General features: G+C 39.7%; 1 protein-coding gene across 3 annotated transcripts in view; it reads right to left on the bottom strand.

Moving 5' to 3' along the window:
• Positions 1-10259: 10259 nt before the first annotated feature.
• The window catches only part of RNF144B (ring finger protein 144B), a 70369-nt gene continuing 57507 nt past the window's right edge, over positions 10260-23121 (bottom strand). For all 3 annotated transcript variants that reach the window (XM_087890351.1, XM_034429242.3, XM_034429243.3), the window contains exons 4-8: positions 17501-17561; positions 15136-15340; positions 13781-13925; positions 13195-13284; positions 10260-12824 (exon numbers count right to left, since the gene is read on the bottom strand). In XM_087890351.1, the coding sequence (XP_087746477.1) occupies positions 12684-12824; positions 13195-13284; positions 13781-13925; positions 15136-15340; positions 17501-17561 (642 nt within the window). In that variant the 3' untranslated portion in view covers positions 10260-12683. The remainder of the gene's footprint in view (positions 12825-13194; positions 13285-13780; positions 13926-15135; positions 15341-17500; positions 17562-23121) is intronic.

The raw sequence follows: 23121 nt of genomic DNA, 5'->3' as shown, positions 1-23121 counted from the left end.
GCTGAGCACAAAAGCCCAGCAGGAGGGGGGCAGCTAGTCCCACAGAAGCGCCCCCATTGGTGAATCAGACGGTGGAGAAGCCTGGCCCGGTTCTTGCAGCAGGACACTCTTTGGCACCTCCAGACATGAGCTGCTGCCTTTGAAATGTGCCATGCCTTTGAGGAAACTGGGCAGCGATGGCTGGGACCCTGGGGGGGGGACAGCAAAGGCATCAGGGCTACTCCCCCCCTCCTCAGCAAGCTGGGCCTGGAGGAGCACGGCTAGTTGCGGGCCGAGCGCCAGAGGGTCAGAAGCCGCGCTCCCACATTGTCCCAATACACATTTTCAGTGCACGCTCCTCTGTCCTGAAGTGGGATTGAGTGGCGGGAAAGGAACAGGGAGCAGGGGGAAGGGTAGGGGGGCTTCTAGGAGAAGCCTGGATGGCTTTCCTTTTGGCATGGGGCAGGGAAAGACCCAATAAAAATCTAATTTCCCCCAATAAATGAGGAAAATAAAGGCCCGGCAGTTCAGAGTCCAAAAAGGGAGGTGGGGTCTTTTTGTTGGAGGATCGGAGAGGAAATCAGTTGAAATCTGGGCAGGAGGCTATTCAGAGAGGGATCAGCCTGGGTCTCTTCTTCCCTCCCCATTAGATTCCCCCCTCCCAGCTTTCTTCCCTAGCCTTGTTTTAAGGGGAGGGGGAAACAAGGTGGGACAATAGTAGCTAAAAGACTGCAATGGGGGTTAGGGTTTATTAAGGACGGTGATGGGGGCCGACTTCCGGTTTCCCTGTCTTCGGCGACGGCGGTGCCTTTTGAAGCTCCGCCAGCCCCGCCGCCCGTAGAGCCGCTTCGAGACGAAGAAGCGGCTCGAAAACTTCCAAATCCGTAGGATTGAGGAAGAAGAGATCGCAGGGCACAGGTCGAGCCCCTGCAACCCCCCAGGGAAGTTTCTGGGGGAGAGAACAGGCGTGGCTCCCTCCCAACCTGCTGAAACTCCGGGCGACGTGGGACGATTCTGCTTTCGCAGAACAAGCCGGCTGCAGGAAACTCAAAGCGAAAAGAACCAGCTTTAATAAACAGCGAAATTACCTGAATCCTGAAACTTGGAAACGCAAGTATTAGCGCTTTGTTGACTTTTTAAACTGAGAAAAATGCAAATGCGTGAAAGTGTTTTGAAAAAACATGGCGCTCAGCTCTAGAGTTAACGAGCCAGCGAGTGTGGATTGGTGAAGTTATCTTGTTTTGTTACAAAGTTTCCAAGTTGCTACAAAGTTGCCTTGCTTGTAATAAGAGAAACAAGTGGAAAATTTCTCCCTTTTCAATACTTGACTTTGCTTTACTTCAACCTTTATTTGATCAAATCTGGGGGACTTTTTTAGAAGTCTTTGTGCAGGAGGGAAAGGAAAAGGAACTTCCCTCTTTAGAAAAACTAGATCACGTGGCAGGATGGCTTCAAAGAAGCAGGAAGGGAAGGCAACAGGGGGGGGATCACCCACACACAAACATGAAACGCAGCTTCCCCCTGCTCAACAGCTACAGACTCAGAAAAAAGAAATTGATGTGGGAGATTTAAAAGAATTTATTTCTAGAACTTTGGATGACAAATTTCAAAAATCTCAACAGGAGATAGATGATAAACTTCAAAAATCACATCAGGAGTTTATGCAGGAAATTAATGAAGTTAAAGATATGGTGAAACAGAATCAAAACAAGGTGACCAAAAAAATATCAGAAGTGGCATCTGGCCTGGCAGAATTTATTGGGAAAGTTGATTTTAAAGTTGAAGAATTTAAATCAGAAGTTAATGTTAAGATGAAAGACAATGATTATAAAATTGCTGATGTTGACAATAAAATGCAAAGAGTCGAAAATGAGATTGTTATGATACAATTCAGGGCAATGGAGTTTGCTATACGGCTTCGAGGAATTCGAGAGGAGGAAAGACAGGATTTGAGACAAGTTTGTTCTGAGGCCCTGGCTAAGATTTTACAAGTTAATCCAGATGTGGTTTTTCACAAAATAGACAAAATTTACAGAGTGAACTCTTGGGTGGCCAGACAAAAACAATTACCTAGAGATGTGGTCATATACTTTACAGATAGAGAAATAAGAAACGATATCCTGCAAAAATCCTTTTACACTTCTGTACAAGTGGGGGGCTCACGAATTGGAATTTATAAAGAATTGCCTCCTAAAATGCTGAAAGCTAGAAAAGAATTTGGCTTTCTTGTTAAGGAATTGCAAAATTTACAGATACCTTTCCGGTGGGATGCACCAGTTGGCATAATTTTCAGATACAAGGGAGAAAGATACCGTTTGAATACCGTGGAGAAGGCATAGCACTTCTATACTACTATTCTTAAGGAAAGAACACCATCTCCACGTACATCTACAGTTTTGGAGATTAAAGAGAGTGAAGAGAAGCAACCTCAACGAGAACTGCAAGAACAGTCTAAGCAGGAATTAGAAGAAGTGCAAGGTGCAGAAGGAGGTTTTCTGGATGAGCCCTTGCTGGAATCTTCTCCAATCTTGGACCCGGTTCGGATGATTGAAGTTAAGGATCAACGTATAACTCGAGCTCAAGCTAAGTTACTTAAACAAAAGCAACAACAACAACAGGAAAGACGAGACAAGGAGGCAGATAAGAGTACTGCACAAGAGACTGGAGCTATGGGAGGAGCGAGATCGAAGCTTTCGGATGATCTTCAATTATTTTGCTCTTTGCTCCAGAAAGAGGCTGATGATGTTTAAGTGTTTATCCTGGAATGTTAATGGGTTGAATTCAGCACAGAAAAGGAAGAAATTATTTACATATTTGAAACAATTTAATAATGATATAATTTGTTTACAAGAAACGCATATCACAACTCAAGATCAAAAATATTTGATAAACTCCAAACTAGGAACACATTTTATATCTTCAACTTCGCAAAAAAAGAATGGTGTGGTAATTTATGTAAATAAAAAGTTAACAGCTAAAGTTATAGAAACAGATGAAGATGGTAGGTTTGTAGCAATTGAATTGTCTACAGCAAATGGCCAAATTCTTCTGATTGGGATTTATGCTCCCAATCAACAACAGGACTATTTCTATAAGATGTTACATACTAAAATATTGCAATGGGATTACAGATCTATTTTAATTATGGGAGACTGGAATGGAGTAATCGACTCTAAATTAGATAAAAAGAGTTTGGCAAAGTCTAGAATCAGATTACCACAGACCTTTTTTGACATGAAAGAAGATATGGAACTAAAAGATGTTTGGAGAATACATAATCCAAAAGAATTGGACTACACTTTTTTTTCTGATAGACACAGATCCTTCTCTAGGATTGACTTTATTTTGTTGACAGATGATTTACTTGTTAAGACAAAAAGAACAAAGATTTTTCCAAGAACTTTGACTGACCATAGCCCAGTATGGATAGAAATTGAGATGGACAAGGTTGAGAGACGTTCTTGGAGATTAAATGAGAATTTGTTTAGATATGAAAAAAATACAACAGAACTTAAAAAGCATTTGAAAGAATTTTTTGAAATAAATTTGAATAAAGGTACCCCAATTGAAATTGTGTGGGATGCAAGTAAAGCTTATATGAGAGGGGTACTTATCTACATGAACTCTAAACATAGACTGTTCCGACAAAAGAAAAGATCTGAACTGGAAATAGAAATAAAGAATAAAGAACAGTTACTTATTAAAAATCCAACAGATGAAAGAATACGTAGTGCTATAAAACTTTTGAAAGACCAATTTCAAATGCTTATGGCGGAACAAGTTGCAACAAATTTACAATATGCGAAGCATAACACATTTTGTAACGCTAATAAACCGGGCAGATGGTTGGCTTACACATTGAGGAAAAAACAAAGTATACGGACTATTGATAGTATTGATATTGGAGGGAAAGAAATCTTTCAACAAAAATTAATTAAAGAAGCTTTTGTGGACTATTATACTAAATTATATGCTAAAGAGGAGGTGCAGAATGGACTTATAGAAAAATATTTAAACGATAAAAGAGTTACAAAAATTACTAATCAACAAAAGGAAAGAATGAATTATCCTATAACAGAGGAGGAGATAATAGTAGCAATTAAACAGTTAAAAACAGCCAAAGCTCCTGGCACGGATGGCTTGACTGCAGTGTATTATAAAACTTTGCAAGCTGAAATGGTGGAACAACTTAGAGATTTATTTTGCAATATTCAGCAAGGGGGTAAAATACCCCCATCATGGACAACAGCTTACATATCTTTGATACCAAAAGAACAAATCGGTCCTAAAAAACCAGAGAACTATAGACCAATATCTCTTTTGAATACAGATTATAAAATTTTTGCGAAAGTACTAGCCAACAGGTTGATGCCAGTAATTCAAAAGGTGATTCATGATGATCAAGCGGGATTTATCGAGGGCAGATATATGAAGGACAATGTAAGGCAAGTAATAGATTTATTGGAATATCTTGAGAAGAATAAACAGATCCCTGCAGTGCTGGTCTTTTTGGATGCAGAGAAGGCCTTTGATAGAGTGGATTGGAATTTTCTATTAAAGACTTTGAAAAAGATGGACTTTGGGGATCAATTTATACAGGCGATTTCGGCAATTTACCAAGAGCAAAAGGCACAGATCATTATTAATGGAAGTCTGACAACAGAGTTTAAAATTGAAAAAGGAACAAGACAGGGATGTCCGTTGTCCCCACTTTTATTTATTTTAACACTAGAAGTCTTGCTAAATACAATACGGGACTCTAATATCTTGAAAGGTATAAAGATTAGGCAAGAGGATTACAGAATAAAGGCATTTGCAGATGATCTGGTTGTTACCCTATCACAACCAATGGAATCAATAATCTTGATGAAGGACATTATACAAGACTATGGTAAAGTTTCAGGTTTTAGATTGAATCCAAAAAAGACTAAAATGATAGCTAAAAACATGACACAAGATCGTAAACATGAGCTTGAAAGGAGGGCAGGTTTTGAGACTGTACCTAAGGTAAAATATCTAGGAGTTCAGGTTGCAGAATCAAATATGAAATTGTTTCAAAATAACTATGAGGTGTTGTGGCGAGAGGTGCAGAAAGATATGGAGACTTGGAAAAAACTGCAGCTGTCTCTACTTGGAAGAATAGCAGCAGTTAAGATGAATATTTTGCCAAGATTTCTTTTTTTGTTTCAAATGATTCCGGTGCTTAAAAGTGATAAACAATTGAAAGTTTGGCAATCTGGAGTGAATAAATTCGTCTGGAACGAGAAGAAGCCGAGAGTGAAATTGAAAATTATGCAAGATGTTCCAGAAAGAGGAGGTCTTAAACTTCCAAACCTACAGCTATATTATGATGCAGCAGCTTTAACTTTAACAAGTGATTGGTTTGGAAGTAAAAAGGCTGGAATATTGAATGCAGAAAGTTTTGATCTTGAATTTGGATGGCATGCTTACTTATTTTATGATGACAAAGTTGATAAAGTATTTAAAAGTCATATACTTAGAGACTCTTTGATGAGAGTTTGGAAGAAGCATCGACTCAAATGGGATTATAAAATACCGCTATGGCTGGATCTTGGTCATACTTTGTGGAATACAAATATAATGTCACTCGGGGGGTTTTTATACAAAGAGGTTCTTTTTACAGATGTGGGCAGATGGCAGCTGAAGACATTGCAGACACTGTTGGACGAAGGGATTAATTTAACTTGGTTACAATATAATCAATTACAATTGAGATGGAAAGAGGACCAAAAAACTGGTATTATGTTGCATGAGGAAGAATTGGTTAGACATATAAGAGAGAAAGGTCCAATGCATATCAAAAGGCTTTATAATGTTTTGCTAGAAAGGGATTCAGAAACCGAATTAGTTAAAGATTGTATGATTAAGTGGGCACAAAATTTTGAAGAACCAGTGATGTTGGAAACATGGGAAAAAATTTGGGTTCAGAATGTTAAATTTACACAGTCGCAGAACCTGAGGGAAAATTTCTATAAAATGTTTTATAGATGGCATTTAGATCCCAAAAAGTTGTCATGTATGTACCCTAATGTTCAGCCAAAATGTTGGAGATGTGAATGTTTGGATGCTACGTATTATCATGTTTGGTGGACCTGTAGGAAAGTTAAGGCTTTTTGGATAAAAATTTGGTGGGTCATGCAGAATGTTTTGAAGAAAAAAATTCAATTTTCTCCACAACTGTTTTTATTGGGTATAGTTAAGGGTTTTACATTGGGTGAAACAAAATTGATATTGTATATGATAACAGCAGCAAGACTGTTGATAGGTAAATACTGGAAGAATGAAGCTTTGCCCACTATCGAGGAATGGACTTTGAAGATGGCCAGTTTTGCAGAGATGGCGAAGATTTCAGCATATTTAAAAGATTGTTCACAAGAGACTTATGAATGGGAATGGAAAAGGTGGATAGAATATGTTCAGAACAAATATCAAACTAGAAAGTATCAAATAGCTTTTATTTGAAAATAATGTATTGGAAATATTTTAATGTAATGAGGTAAAGAGAAAAATTATACAGGGGAGGGAGGGGTTCAAGTTTATATATAAGTGTTGTATTAAGGGTTTTTTATGAGTATGAGTATATTATAGGGAAGTCTGGGGGGAGGGGAGGGTTAGGGAGGGTTAGGGAGGTTGGGAAGTTTGGGGGGGAGGTGGGGGGGGAAAGGGGTGAAAATGTAATTGTAAAACTTTTGCAATAAAAAAAAAAAAAGGACGGTGATGGGGAAAAATGCCATTCCTTTCCCAAGGACCCAGGGAAAGTGGAATAAAAATAGGTGTGTATGTGTGTGTGTGTAAATAACAGCTCAGGATAGCTTCAGCCACAAACAGCTGCTGTTATCTTTGCTGAGAGCTTCTAAGCTACACAGCATTCTTTAATAAATACTAACAATAACGAACCATAATATACAGGATTAAAGGAAGGCAGGTGAAATCAGAGGAGGGGGGAAGGAAGGAAAGGAAGGAAGGAAGGAAGGAAGGAAGGAAGGAAGGAAGGAAGGAAGGAAGGAAGGAAGGAAGGAAGGAAGGAAGGAAAGGTTGTTTCTCTGCTTGATTAGTTTCCACCCATTGCTTCTTGTTCTGCCCTCAGGTGCTTTGGAGAATAGTTTGACTCCCTCTTCTTTGTGGCAACCCCTGAGATATCGGAACACTGCTATCATGTCACCCCGTCCTTCTTTTCATAAGACTAGACATATCCAGTTCCAGCAACCGTTCTTCATATGTTTTATCCTTGAGTCCCCTAATCATCTTTGTTGCTCTTCTCTGCACTCTTTCTAGAGTCTCAACATCTCTTTTACATCGTGGTGACCAAAATTGGATGCAGTATTCAAAGTGTGGCCTTACCAAGGCATGATAAAGTGGTATTAACACTTCACATGATCTTGATTCTATCCCACTGATAATGCAGCCTAGAACTGTGTTGGCTTTTTTGGCAGCTGCAGCACACTGCTGGCTCATATTTAAGTGATTGTCCACTAGAACTCCAAGATCCCTCTTACAGTCACCACTATTGAGCAAAGTACCACATATACTGTACCTGTGCATTTTGTTTTTCTTGCCTAAATGTAGAACCTTGCTTTTTTCACTGTTGAATTTCATTTTGTTAGATAGCGCCCAATGTTCAAGTCTGTTAAGATCTTTCTGTATCTTAAGCCTATCTTCTGGAGTGTTGGCTATTCCTGCTAGCTTGGTGTCGTCTGCAAATTTGATGAGTTCCCCATCTATCCCCTCATCCAAATCATTGATGAATATGTTGAAGAGTACTGGGCCTAAAACAGAGCCCTGGGCTACCCCACTACATACCTCCCTCCATATAGATGCAGTTCCATTGAGGACTACACATTGAGTGTGGTTGGTCGCTCAGTTATGAATCCATCTGGTAGTGATGCTGTCTAATGCACATTTTTCCATTTTATCAAGTAGTAAGTTATGGTCTACTTTGTTAAATGCCTTACTGAAGTCCAAGTAAATTATATCGACAGCATTCCTCTGGTCCACTAGTTTTGTTACTTTGTCAAAGAATGCAATAAGATTAGTCTGGCATGATCTGTTTTTGACAAACCCATATTGGCTTTTGGTTATTACTTGGTTTGCTTCTAGGTATTCACTGATTAGTTGCTTGATTACCTGTTCCAAAATCTTCTCTGGTATTGAGGTCAGGCTGATGGGTTTGTAGTTTCCTGGCTCTTTTATATATATATATAAAAGATAAAAGTTGATAAAAGGTAGCCCTCAACTTACAACCACAATGAAGACCAGAATTTCTGTTGCTACACAAAGTGGTTCTTAAGGGAGTCACACCCAAATGTACAACCATTTTTGCATCTGATGTTAAGTCAATCACTGCCGTTGTTAAGGCAATCATACAGTTAAGTGGATCTGGGTTCCATCATTGACATTGCTTGTGGGAAGCCAGTTGGGAAGGTTGCAAATGGCAATCATGTGACACTCCCCCCCCCCCAGGATGCTGCAACCATTATAAAAATATGCCAATTGCCAAGCACCCAAATTGTGATCACATGACCATAGCATGTTGCAAGAGTTGCAAGGACTGATCATAAGTAACTTTTTTCAATGCTGCTCTAAGCTTGAATGGTTGCTAACAAATGGTTTTAAGTCAAGGACTATCTGTACCTAAAGCATATCAATGAGCAATCTTCCATTCTACCAATTGACATGAATTACTCAGTCAAGAAATCATAAATAGGTTCCTCTTGCTGATTGTCTTGACTAGGGTTGGAATATGGAGTTGGGTCCCAATGCTTTTAAAGTATTGAGGTATAAAGCAGTAGTGAAATACAAATTTTTTTACTACTGGTTCTGTGGGCGTGGCTTGGTGGGCATGGCTTGGTGGGAGTGGCAGCAGAAGGATACTGCAAAATCTCCATTCCCACCCCATTCTGGGACCAGCCAGGGGTGGTATTTGCCGGTTCTCTGAACTACTCAAATTTTCCGCTACCGCTTCTCCGAACTGCTCAAAATTTCCGCTACCGGTTCTCCAGAACCTGTCAGAACCTGCTGGATTTCACCCCTGGTATAAAGCCACAAGACAAATGTTACTTTCCCTCTTTTCTGGATTCCTCTCTTGGTGATACCTATATGTGACCATACTGAAATGTCTTGGAATAACAAAGCTAAGTATTTACAGTCTCTTTTAAAAGCAGCTTGCTGAAGACAAGCTTTGCTGAATTTTTGATTTTGCCCATATTGCATGCTCTGACTTTAAAAGTAGGGGAAAGAAAGAAAATACACTCATGTATATTTCTATTTTTAAAATCTCCTAATGCTGAACCATTAAATAACTTAGAACATTGCACTTTCTTCCTGCACAGTTTCTAATGAATCTTTTTTTTAAATAAATTATAGCCTTGCACCTTCAGTTACACTAAGAGAGTAATAAAATTCTATCAGTTTAAACAAACATCAACAGACAATGATCTCCTTTTTTAAATACTTGATTAGCATGATAACGTCTGCGAATGTTTATAAGATGTCTATTTTTTTTTTCCAAACCTAAAATACATTTTCTATAATAATATCCATTTGCCATCCACCTGAGAGATTGCACAGTAGAAATGAAAGCCCACGCTTTGGGCCATTATTTCCTGTTCTTTTCCACTTAATGCTGAATGTATAGAAAAATTATTGAGATGTCTATTGAAAATAGTGATAGATTTTAAAAAGTGGTGGAATTCAATTTTTTTTACTACCCGTTCTGTGGGTGTAGCTTGGTGGGCGTGAAATCTCTATTACCACCCCATTCCAGGGGAAGGATACTGCAAAATCTCCATTCCCACCCCACTCCAGGGGAAGGTTACTGCAAAATCTCCATTCCCACCACACTCTGAGGCCAGCCAGAGGTGGTATTTGCTGGTTCTCCGAACTACTCAAAATTTCCGCTACCGGTTCTCCAGAACCTGTCAGAACCTGCTAAATAGCACCCCTGCTTTAAAACATTAAAAAACCCTTTCCTGTAGTGGATCAACAGCTTTTTGTCAAAATAAGTTTTATTTATTCATGTTAACAAGTTTTACACAAAGAAAAAATAATAAAAAAAATACACATCCTTAATCTGATCGGCTACTGTTTTCTGGTAAACATTTTGTCATAGTGATTTCCTACAAAGTTCATCAATTTTAATTTGAAAAAGAACTGGGGACCTGGAAAGATTTGGGGTTGGGTAGAGAAATTTACAGTAGGAGAACTGGTCCTTCTTTGTGGTTCCTCCTACGTCCTCCCCCTTTTCATTCAGACACTAAAGATTCAAGTTCTAATTATTATTTATTAAAATTTTACACCAGCCAAGGTTCCTAAGGCTTATACTATCAAACTAGATATCAGAAAATTAGACACATACAAGTAAGATAATTCTAGGTCAGTGGTTCTCAACTTCAGCAACCTTAAGATATGTGGATTTCAACTCCCAGAATTCCCCATCCATCATGCTAGATACTGTAGATAGAAGATTGCTGTTTCATAAGCAATATGAGGGATAATATAAACACAAAGGTATTCTGTTAACTAAAACATTCCTTAATGATATGGCAATTTATTTCTACAGTAATTGATCCAATAATTTAAGCTTATTAAAAGATTTTTTTTGTAAAAGTCCAGACAATTTTATGAGATTAGACAACATTTTGAGCATTATGAAACATATATGGCTTTCTTTGATGTATTCAACTACATACAATAGAATACATAAATTTAATTGTTCAAGAAACAATTGAATGCCTTATTTATGTAATGCCACCTTTTACTATAGAATGGGGTGGTATGGATGAATGCATGATCAGAATAGAGAATTCTTTTCTTGTAACCAAGATTGCAGAGCTGTATATTCTCCATCATCCTTTGTTCTTTTCCAATATTTTCAAGGCTCTTTTTTTTTTATTTCACACTAGCTGAGGATCTGAGGATTAACTATGCTTGCACATGTACCTTGTTTTGAGCTGTATGTTATCTTCACAGTTTTGTTGTACAGTCCACAACTTGCAAACATTTGTTCAGAGAACATTGTGTTATTTTCAGTCTCTCCCTAGCTCAACAAAATGGATATTATTTGTTGCAACAATGTGTATTAGGCCAGGGGTGAAATCTAAAATTTGTTACTACCAGTTCTGTGGGCGTGGCTTGGTGGTGGTGGGGGGGAGGTAATGTGACTGGGTAGGCGTGGCCAACTTTTTTTTTTTTTTACTTTTAAAAGCATTTTTTCTACAACCTCTTCGGGCAAAGAGGTTGCAGAAAAAAATGCTTTTAAAAGCCTCTGATGATCACACGGCTCAGCTGGGATTGTCAGAGGCTTTTAAAGGCATTTTTTTTTCTACAGCCTCTTCGGCCGAAGAGGTTGTAGAAAAAATGCTTTTAAAAGCCTCTGATGATCCCAGCTGAGCCGTGTGATCATCAGAGGCTTTTTTTTTTACTTTTAAAAGCATTTTTTCAGCTGAAGAGGTTGTAGAAAAAATGCTTTTAAAAGTAAAAAAAAAAGCCTCTGATGATCGCGCGGCTCAGCTGGGCATGGGGGGGGGAGGGATTTTCTCTGAACCACCCGCCACGATCGCTACCAGATCGGGCGATCTGGTCCGAACTGGGAGCATTTCACCCCTGTATTAGGAGCACGTTCTTGGTTTTTTAAGTATTTACTATTCTTTACTGAACAGTATGTCTACAAAGGCAAACCTTTTGGCAAGTTCAGTTGTTCCCACTGATGACCAAAGTCCTTATGTCTCAATATCATTTTCACTCCTCTGCTAAACTTCAACCATGAGGAATAAGACAGTAATAATGAAAATTAAAGAAAAATAAATAAAGGCCCAGTTATGTCATATTCAGGTCAGTTATGCTACACTTCCGACTTCTGGACCAAAGCTAGCTTCTCAACTAGCACTCAGGATTTATCTACTGCTTGGAAATAATTAATTTATAGGCCATATAAATGATACAAATAGGGTGATCTGCTCAGCATTTTATGCTTACAATGTAAGGCCAGACTCATATTATTGGTTTTGGTGCTGTAGCAAGGTAGAACTTATTTTAAATAAATTATTTGACCTGACTTGCCTTTGAAAAAAGTGTAAATTAGCAAGATGGTCTATCAATGATGTTCAACACTTGAGTGTTATAGTTTTCCCCCTTTTCAGCTGTAGATTTTTTTTTAAAAAAGTTGTACAATAACTTAAAGAGTTGGTTTTTTTTTAAATTGCCACTAAATCTGCACTAGAAATCTAAAATTTAAAGTAACCAATATTTTCTTTTAAAAGTGCTGAATTACCCATTTTATTTTCTTACTCAACTGTACGACGTCTTCAGGAGATACAGCATCAAGGTGCTCTGAAAATCAATAGTCATTCAGAATCTGGTGAACGGCTGCAGTTTCATCTGCCAATTTCAACAAAGCAGTCATTTTGAAGCACCTTAAAATACCTTACAAGTCCGGCTCCGTTAAAAAAAATGAAAAAAAAAAACAGAATTAACTCAGATCACAACAAATAGCCCCACCCTATCCCCGCCCCTGCTGAACTGCAGCTTGCAAATAAAGTGGCAACCTGTGAACCAGTAGGCACTTTTTACAGAAGTTGGCAAAACCAAGGAGAATCGGTTGGTAAAGCACAGTGTAAGACGTCAACCGTTAGTCTTCTCCCTGACAAACACGATAAGACATTCACATCCAAAATAGGCAGAACATTTTATGTTGGTGGTGGACCATGTTTCTTTTTCTTGCTTTGGCAGGATTTGCAGACACAACAAATGATGCACGGCGAAGCTAAGAGCAGTAATGGAGATGTGATCAAAGCAACGATTCCCAGGCCCACTAGGATGCCAACAACCTAAAAATTGAAAAGAAGAAATAAGAAGGACAACCCTGTATCTATGAAAACCCTACATCTATATCTACTCCATTGAAGCTTAGTTTTAGATTATTTTTATCCTGCCTTTTATTATTCTTCAATTTAATTATTTTAAATAACTCGAGGTAGTAAACATAACTATTACTCCTTCCTCCTCCTATTTTCCCCACAATCTTGTGAGGTGAGTTGAGCTAAGAGAGAGAGAGAATGACTGGCCCAAAGTCAACCACCCAGTTTTCGTGCCTAAGGTGGGACTAGAACTCATAGTCTCCCGATTTCCAGCCTGGTGCTTTGAAACCACGAGACCAAACTGACTTATAATAAACACAAATCCATGTTATTGGCATACCTGTGTTCTGTTCCACATAACTGAGGCTCGTGAATGGCCCAGTTTATTTCGACAGGGACCTTTGTCATAATGCCTTAAGAAGATGTCATTCTGAAAGGCAAAATAGTATGCCGTCAATCATGTATAAATTCAACCTTCTTGGATATCAAAGTGGCAACATGAGGCTTTAGGCTTCCTCCAGTTCTATTTTATATACTTGGAATTTCACAAAAAACACTGTCACCAACACTTTGACACCAATTAACCTTCTATGAAGCAATTACTTACTGCATGTTTTATAAAGTTAGGCTTTATAAAGCATGCAGCTTTATAAAGCAGGAAAAAGAATCACTGGTAAATGAGGAGCAAGTTCTTGTAAAGCTGAACAAAAAGGAAGATGTATCATTTACAAAACTCCATTTAACTACATCAAGTGTTATAGGTCTGAGATCTGCTGCCATAAGATTTGGATGCTGAACTTGAAAGAAAACAGAAGGAAAACCATGAGAAGCAATCATGGAAAGTTAATTGTGTTAAGCATCAGTCTTCCTAGCTCGAAGTGTTAAACAACTATAGAGGAAAAACCTTTTTGCCAGAGACTACTTACATCCAAATTTTGTAGGCAGTACCAGCAAAATGTGTGCTTGCAATTTTTGCACATCATTTGAGCGCAGCCTTCGTTCCGTTCAATATAGATCCGACAAACTGGACACTGTTTAATTGGAACTTCTGAGTTGTTTTTAATAAGCGTTCTAGGAAAGAAAGGGAGGAAAATAATCTGAAACAGTCTTAACGGTACCCAGGCTATTTCCCTAATCATTCAGACTGAACTGAAGCACAGTTGCCTAGAAGAATATCGACCCATGTAAATGTGCTTCATCTGGAGAAAAGCACTTACCTTATGCAACAATTATTCACTGCAACCTTTGCAAACACATGCAAAAATAACAGACGCCGTCCCCCCCCCCTCCTTTATTTTGTTGTTGTATTTAATGTTTGGACAATGTTGGCATCAAATATTTCCTCCACTGGGAAAATGAGCAGGTAAGTTCATCTTATTTCTGCTTTGGTATTTTGTTTTAACGATATGAAAGTACCATATTTTTCAGAGTATAAGACGCACCTACCTTTTTTGGTGAGGAAAAGAAGAAAAAGAAATCTCTCTCTGCCTCTGAGCAATTTTTGCCTCCTTGCAGCAAACAGCCTGCTTTACTTTCATTTTTGTTTTCAGCATAGCTTGATTAGCACAAGAGAAAAAAAATCTGCTCCAGCAATTTACCTCTTTGCAGCAAGCAGCAGAGCCCTGTGTAAAACAGCTGAGAGCAAATCAGCTGAGAGTCAGAAGGCCGATCCAATCAACTTGTGCTAATTAGGCTGTGCTGAAGCTGAAAGGAGCTGTTTTTTCTTCCTGTTTGCTTGCAAGGAGGTAACTGCTGCAAGGCAGAGGCCAAAGGGTGGGGGCCAGTGGGTGGCGGGGCTACATTTGGTGAATAAGACGCTCCTAAATTTTCACCCCCTTTTGGGGGGGGGGGGGGAAGGTGCATCTATTTCTCATCCATGCTTCCTCATAAAGTACAAAACAGCCCTTAACTAATTCCCTGTATTTACCCTGCTGAAGTTATACCCAGGCAACAGCTTCCATCGGACTTGCCCACCAAGAAATTGCCATATTACCTAGCTAAACCTGATCCCCAAATCTGCCATTTGGGCTGACAAAAAGCCAGCCTAGTTGATGGTACCCATGCGACTGACCTTCCAGAATCAAGAATGCTGAAGCATCAAATACTTGAGGTGCCTCAATGAAAGCCCAGAATGTCTTCCCTTCAGCTAGCAACAATTAATTAATTAATTACATTATTTAGTCAGTGTCAGAAATGTAATTTCTTGCTAAAGAAATATAGTATTTATAGCAATTTGAATGATATAAAGATTTCGCAAGAGCTAGACAGATTCTTCACTTACCCTTGCTCACTTGCAATCCCGATTGAATGGCTTTCCGAGCATGATCCCTCCACATGCCAAGGCTCTTTGCATGATGAACAGAATGTCAAGTAACACGTCTGACATTTTATAGGCACTGGTAATCCAGCGTTGCTTGGTTCAATTTGGCACACAGTCTGACAATTAGCAGAGGGACACCAGGTCCTCAGTGGATCCAAATGCACTTCTGAGACGTTACAAATCAAAACATAAGTTTTAAAAAAGGTGAAAGATTTATACAATCAGAAGAGAAACCAAAGTTGTAAACAGGGGGTATGATATGGTTTATATCTACGAGCGTGTTTTAGAAAAGAGGAAATTTCTTATCCATCTTGTCTATCTTGTCTTCATCTAAACCACGGGTGTCAAACTGGATCGCGTCACGTAATGTATCGTGACATATCATGGCATTTTTTGCCTTTGTGGAGCCTGGGTGGGTGTGGTCTGCGTGTGACGCATTGAGCCCATGGGCTGCCAGTTTGACAACTATGAATATACCCTCAGTGTAAGATGAAAAAAAAAATGACTGATTTCCCTAGCATGAGTTTCCTTACTGTACAATATTTTGGGAAATGTGAGGTTGCTTCTGAAAAATAATTCGTTCCTACAGGGAACGAATCAATAGGCAAAAGGAATCATTCTTTCATTACATCAGACGTTTTACCCAGCTGTGGTCTGAATCCTGCAAGCATTCTCAAAAAAAAATCATATAATTCATTTCACACGAGGAAGACTACTAGAGCATCATGGCAGGTATTCTAGCTTGGTAAAACCTGCAAAAGGAAATTCTATTTCTAGCCCAATTTGACTATGTTATGTAAGAAAGGAAGGAAGGAATGCAATTCTCTGCTTTTTAAACATTGACAGTAAAAAGTTATTATTATAAATACAACAACATGAAGTCACTGCTGCCAGTTCTTTAGCTGCTGTTGGCCTTCATCTTCCTGAGAACCTAGGATGTTTTAATGAACATGGATCATTAAAACATGGATGGTGTAGTACATGCATGGATCCGAGCAGCATGGCCTTTTGTGATTGACAGATGAAAAGTTTGTCAAGGTGCAGATTTTCTAAGTGTCACCCAAGTCCTTTTCGTATGGCACCCAATCTTTCAAATGGCTTATTATTACTAATTTGTTTAAATGTATTGCCCCCCAACTTCAATGGACACTGGGCAAGGAAAGAGCATGCAAAACCATGAAGAACGGACAGCAAGGGTTAAACTTTTCCTTGTGGGACCCTTATAAAACCCACACACGTGTAAGTAGAAAGTGTGTGTATGCATGCACATGGCATGAGCCGAGTGGTGGGATTGAAATAATTTAACAACCAGTTCTCTGCCCTAATGACCAGCTGGGTGGGAGTGGCCATGGTGGGCGTGGCCAGGGGTGTGACAGGCAGCACTCGGCCTCCTGAACCCCCCTGGGAACAAAAACGGGCCACGCCCCCACACCCCATTTTGGGCCTAGGAGGCCACCCTGAAGCCTCCTGGGAGCGAAAACGGGCCGGGGGGGCATGCCGTACCCCACCCCACCCTGTGCCCTATTTTGTGCCAAGGAGGCCTCCCTGAACCTACCTGGGAGCCAAAAAAGAGTGTGTGGGGACTCCTAGTACGGGTGGGCTGGGAAGGGGCGGAGCCAGCCAGCAATTTAACTACCGGTTTACCTGAACCAACCTGAAGCGGCTGAATCCCACCACTGCATGAGCTCCTCCTGTAGACTCTTCCTATGAAGAGTCTACACATCTCTTTGCATAACCCTGCTGTCATCAGCCCCTTTGCAACAGAGAAATCTTGCGATTTCTGATCAGGAGATAAGTGGCAACCTTCTTCCTTAATCTGACCTGCAGACTGTGTGCACTAAAAAGCTTTGCGCAGAATGAGTCCCATTGGATCATTAAGAATTGTAAATTTTTTATCATTGTAAATCTATAGCAGTAAAGCTATAGATTCTTTGGTTTTAGGACTGAGATCTAGACTATGTTAAATTCAGAGATTCTGAGTTCGAAGGAGCAACTGACTTTTCTCTCTTTTCTCCCTTTTCTCTGATTTTCTCTGCTAGCAATATATTATTAATTTATATTAATCTCTCTCTCTCTCTCTCTCTCTCTCTCTCTCTCTCTCTCTCTCTCTCTCTCTCTCTTCTCTCTAAATATATATATTAGTTTAGGCTACAATTCTATATATTTATCCAAGGTTAAGTGTCATTGAACTAAATGAGACTTATTTTTGAGTAGACATTAATAAGATTATACAACCAGTCAAGTAACTTTTCCTACATCTTCTTTGCTACTTTGTGAATTAAACAAGGCAATCTGAACCCCTACATATTAATGTAAAAAAAATTACCTCTTTCAAACTTCAACTGTTTGTACAACTGAAATTGGTCCGCAGACACCAAGCTGGCTATCTAGAATGAAGAACACAATAGCAAAATGTTAAAAAGAAAATGTGAATTACCATTCATTTATAAAAATAACTCAATCAAGGTTTCCCCCACCCCCCTCAGTCACAGAAAAATTGCAACAGTAGTGATTGAGGTAAATTTAAAAAGAAAAATGTCTGAATGCAATTAATAGTAAATACTCTCAAAATCTCAGTGAATAATTTTTAAAAAATTATTTCTCTTTATCAAAGTCACTCCGGAGGATCACATGGATTTATTCATATTATTTTCTTAGCAAAAATATGGAAACTTTTGAATTTTACATCTAGTTTCCTGCTATCTATACTAAGCCTGAAATGGTTAACACTAGGAATTTGATCTATGAGAGAGAGAGGGAGGGAGGGAGAGAGGGAGAGAGAGAGAGAGAGAGAAAAAACGTGTGCAGCTGAGTATGGGGAAACACGGGAAGATATCAACCTGTAATCAAAAAGCAGGAAAAAACATAATATCTGAAGGAATTATATATCTCAAAATGTATAGAGTCCCAAACAAATCTCTAGGTTATTCACATTTAAATAATATTAAGACGCCTACTTCAGGTCTAGCCATAGAGAATCTCTTCTGAAGGCCTTGAAAAGGTAGTGGGTTTCAATTTTGGACGCTACTGGTTCGGTCACATGTGTAGGCGCAGTCACACACACACGACAGGTGCATCCAGGTGGGTGGGAGGAGTCTCCCGCCGCCGCTGGTACCGGTTCGCCCGATCCGGGGCAAACCGGTAGCAACCCACCACTGCTTTGAAAGACGAGCCATATTTTTCATTATTCAGTATAACTTGCTTTGAATTTGTTTTTTTTTTTCCTGTTGACAATAACAACTCTAAGGTGATGATTGACTGTGTGCCAGTATGGAAGATTCAAATGATCAGAACTGTCACATGATAATGATCATAATAACTAAAATATCACTTGCTGAATATACTCAGATTATTCCCCTGTGCAAGATTCTAATCATTCCAGCACTCAGCTCCCTCCCTACGCAGAGCAAATGTATCCCTAGGCAAAACAGATTTATTATCAGACAGAAAGGGCCCTGTTAGCATCTCCCACTGATATTAATCATTTGGATTTTATTCCGCTTTCCATGGCAGCAGTTAATGACATCTGTGATTATCCTAAATTGAAACACTGTTCTAAGGCATACCCTTTGATCGGAGGATCAGGAATTGTATTTTTTTTTATGCATCAGATTTCTATACATGCAAAAAACCAACATACCTATACATATACAGACACACACATGCACCAAAAAAAAAGCTGCCACCAAAAAAGGAAATGGGACAAAGATTAAAAGAAACTGTTGCAGTAAAAACCCTGCTACTATCTGCCGCCATATACTTCAAAAGGGAACAGGATATGTTAACACTGCCTCAACCTCTACCCACATATATATGCCATTAACTTCTTCGACTCTAGCAGGAATAGCTAGTTTGTGAATTTTTTCTGTTTCACAAATTGTAGCTCTGCCACTAATAAAAGTGCCTCATCAAAATGCTTCTCTCCAGCAAATAATGATAGTTAGTAGTATTACTATCTTACTCTTTTACTGTTTTATTACCGAAACAACTTCAAAATAATTTCTCAGGGACATTCAGTTTCTCTTTAACGTGAATATGTAGTAGACAACACAACTGTCTACAGATAAATTACCTAGAGCAATCCTAATTTAAATCCCAGTAATTACTAATGGATGCAAGGTAATGAATGCTATTGACACTGTGATTTCAGAATCATGTTTCTACAAATCAGGATGACAGATTTAATGTGCTTTTTCTCTTACTCTTTCTTTCATCATTCCTATTTTTGGTTTCCAGTGGATTTCAGTTTATTGCTACCCCTACTCTAGCAAGAAAGTGCACATTACTCCTATCATAAAATATTCATTTCTGTTCATTAAATACCTCCCTCGCCATCTCAAACAAGACTTTGAGGATTTGTTAGAAGAAGCAGAAAGAAAAATGAAATAATTGGATATAGGAAAGCAAATATCTTTGGGCAGTGTTTCTCCTTTTTGCTATGGAATATAAAAATAAAACAAGCCCAAATCAAAACAATGGAATAGGGGAGAGCTATCACACAAGACAGCATTGTGTTGTTATTAATAATAAAGAGTTTGGTGAAGTACGTACCCAGAGATGAAGATTTGTCTTCCTCAGACAATGAGGTTATATAATGCAAAATTTTATAGCAGTCAATGGAAAGCAGATGTTTACTGTCAGATCATATTTATTGTGATAGGAAATAAATGCACAGCTCTCCCAAATAAAGCCATTTATCTCCCAAAGATCTCTCATTACAATACCATTAAGACTTGATCTCGCGGGGGGGGGGGGAGGGCAGCTAATGACAGGTCACGGAGAAGCTGAAGGCAACAAATAGGGACAAGGATTTAAGTACAACAAAACGGACTCTGTGGAAGTAAATATATAACTAAATTAAGATGGTATTTCCTTGTTACCCTATCCTATAAGCCCAGGACAAAGGCTTTTCAATGTCTCAAGCTTCCCTCTTGAATCTGCACTAAGAAAGGAGTTACTCAGGGCTCTGTCCCACAATCCTTGCTAATGTGCATTTCTCCAGTCCATGAATCAGCAAAAAAAAAAGAGGGGGGGGGGGGGGGACGGAATCCCAGCATAATCTGCACTGCTCCAACTGACAAGCACAAATCTTACTTGCTGACAAGGCTTGTGAATGGTTCTGTTTTCAACTTTTACTGCAGGACAATTTAAGGGAAATGATGGGTAAACTTCCCAAACTTCAATTGTTTTCTCACTCAACATCACAAGCAGACAGAGAAAAAAACCCATCAGCAATTGAAGTCAGGGGCAGGTCTGAGCAGAATGGTTAAATCAGTGTTTCTCAAGCAGAGCAACTTTAAGATTTGTGATATTGTTGGAAGAAATATCCTTCTGGGTTCAGTTCCAAGTGGGGAAAAAGACACTGGAAACATGGAGACTGCTTGGAAAGATGGTTTAATGGTGGACAGGAATCACATGGCTTGAGTTCCTGAGTAGAAAACAAAGATGCCCGAGATGCTGGGAGTGCTTTGGTTTTATGCCCTCTGTTGGGCCCCACCTCTGAGTTTCTTGTTCCTGTATAAGAAATGTATCCTGATTGGTTGTCAAACTCTCAGGTGGTCTAGGGGTCTTAGCTAACTTTGTAGGTTGTCTCTCAAGCTTGCTTGAGTCTTGCCATGTGGTGAGTTTCTGTTGCTAGATGGATCCTATTGTGTTGCAGATGATGGCCCATTGACAAAGGCGGGAGAAAATGAGTGAGCTTGGCTGAGGCCTTAATAGCCCATTGACAAAGGTGGAGGGAGGCAGGAAGCTGCTTTGTCTTTAAAACATGTTTCTCCATTTCTCATCCAGGGAAATATAATATTCTGCTTTTTTAAATATTTCCTAAAATATTTCATTCTTCTAGGAGAGGGGTGAGTGCTAACTTCCTACAATATCTTCAACTCCCAGAATTCTCCAGCCATCATGTTGAGAAACAGTGACTTAGGTGCCTGGGATGGAAACTACAGCCATGTTTCAAGTTGCCTGGGTAAGAAGATGTCACAGCAAAAGTGTTCCATGAAGTAATTAACACTTGAACTGTTTTGTAAACAAGGGGCTACTGGTCTTCTGGAAAACCAGTCAAACTATCACCAAAAATAATCCATCTGATAGGTTGGTGGCGCAAAGAACAATTGTAAAACTGGAGAAAATTCACCCAGCACATTGAGTAAGTTTCTCATGCTTCACCCTGGGTCTGTCTTCTTACCTCCTCCCCTTTCCTTTTATCAGATGAACTAATTTTGGACAGAATTTTACCAAACTTCCAGAGAAGTTACTTTACTTTCAGTAGTAGCCTGAATAATAGGTCACAGGCTGTGAGGGCATGGCTAACAGACCCTGGGAAAGTGGAAGAGGAAACAGGACTTTGCACAAGAACCCCCACTGCAAGGGGAGGGGAAAGCATGAGAAACAGAGAGAGTAAATTACGCTGGGTATAACCTAAGCAGGAGAATTGCTTTGACAGGCTTTCAAGATCCTGTTATATTACCTTACTAGCAATTCACATCTTTTCAGAAACCTAACTGCTTCTCATTTGTTTCCCCTTTAGAAAGGGAAACTGGCTAAATGCCTGTTAATTTAATATCCTCCAGCACTGATGGTGTTACCTAGTTTGGTAATGAAAACACCCAAGATCAGAGAGCACCAAGGACCCTTACAGTTAATCCCAACTTCCCAATATCCCAAAGGCACTAGGGGAAATGAGTAGTTGCAGAAAGCAGCATCTTGAAGTATTCTATGGAGAATGTAAAATGTATGCATGTAAGAATAGAATAGAATGGAATGGAATGGAATGGAACGGAACGGAGCGGAGCGGAGCGGAGCAGAGCGGAGCGGAGCAGAGCAGAGCAGAACAGAACAGAAGCTGGAAGGGACCTTGGAAGCCTTCTACCGTGTTTCCCCCAAAATAAGACCCTATCTTATATTTTTTTGAACCCTGAAATAAACGCTTGGCCTTATTGCCATGTGCTCAAAAGCCCAATTGGGCTTATTATAAGGGGTTGTCTTACTATGGGGGAAACAGGGTAGTCCAACCCCCTGCTCAGGCAGGAAATCCTATACCTGTGATGGCGAACCTATGGCACGCATGCCATAGGTGGCACGCAGAGCCATATCTGTGAGCACACAAGCGTTGCCCTAGCTCAGCTCCAGAATGCATGTGCGCACCGGCCAGCTGATTTTCGGGCCTTCCGGACCCACCAGAAGTCAGGAAATGGGCCGTTCCCGGCCTCCAGGGGGATGAGGCGATTTTCACCCTCCCCAGGCTCCAAAAAAGCCTCTGGAGCCTGGGGAGGGAGAAAACGGGCCTACCGGGCCCACCGGGAACCTTTTTGCCATCGCATGCCATAAGCAGGGGGCGCACGGGGGGGCATTGAATTATGGGTGTGGGCACGCACAGACGCAACCCCCCGTGATCCCCACTTTTGCCACGCCATGGCAAAAAGGTTAGCCATCACTGCCCTATACCATTTCAAACAAATGTTTGTCCAATCTCTTTTTAAAAACTTCCAGTGTTGGAGCATTCACAACTTCTGGAGGCAAATTATTCCACTGATTAATTGTTCTAACTATCAGGAAATTTCTTCTTAGTTCTACGTTGCTTCTCTCCTTGATTAGTTTCCATCCCTTGCTTCTTGTCCTGCTTTCAGTTGCTTTGGAGAATAGCTCTTCTTCTTGTGGAACCTCCTGAGATATTGGAACACTGCTATCATGTCACCCCCTAGTATGTAAAATGGAATGGTCAAATTTATTTATTTATCTATTTTAATCCTGCCTTTATTATTTTCACAAATAACTCAAGACAGCAAACATATACAATACACCTTCCTTTTGCTTTCCCCACAATAACAACACTGTGAGGTAAGTTTTGCTGAGACAGAGTGAGTGGCCCTCGGTCACCCCGCCAACTTTCATGGCTAAGACAGAACTAGAACTCAGAGTCCCCTGTTTTTTAGCCTGATGCCTTAA

Source organism: Pantherophis guttatus, chromosome 3 (genome assembly GCF_059756535.1).
Source record: "Pantherophis guttatus breed Tessera chromosome 3, ASM5975653v1, whole genome shotgun sequence".
NCBI lineage: Eukaryota > Metazoa > Chordata > Lepidosauria > Squamata > Colubridae > Pantherophis > Pantherophis guttatus.
The sequence above is the reverse complement of the archived record's forward strand: the minus strand, read 5'-3'. Positions and strand labels throughout refer to the sequence as shown.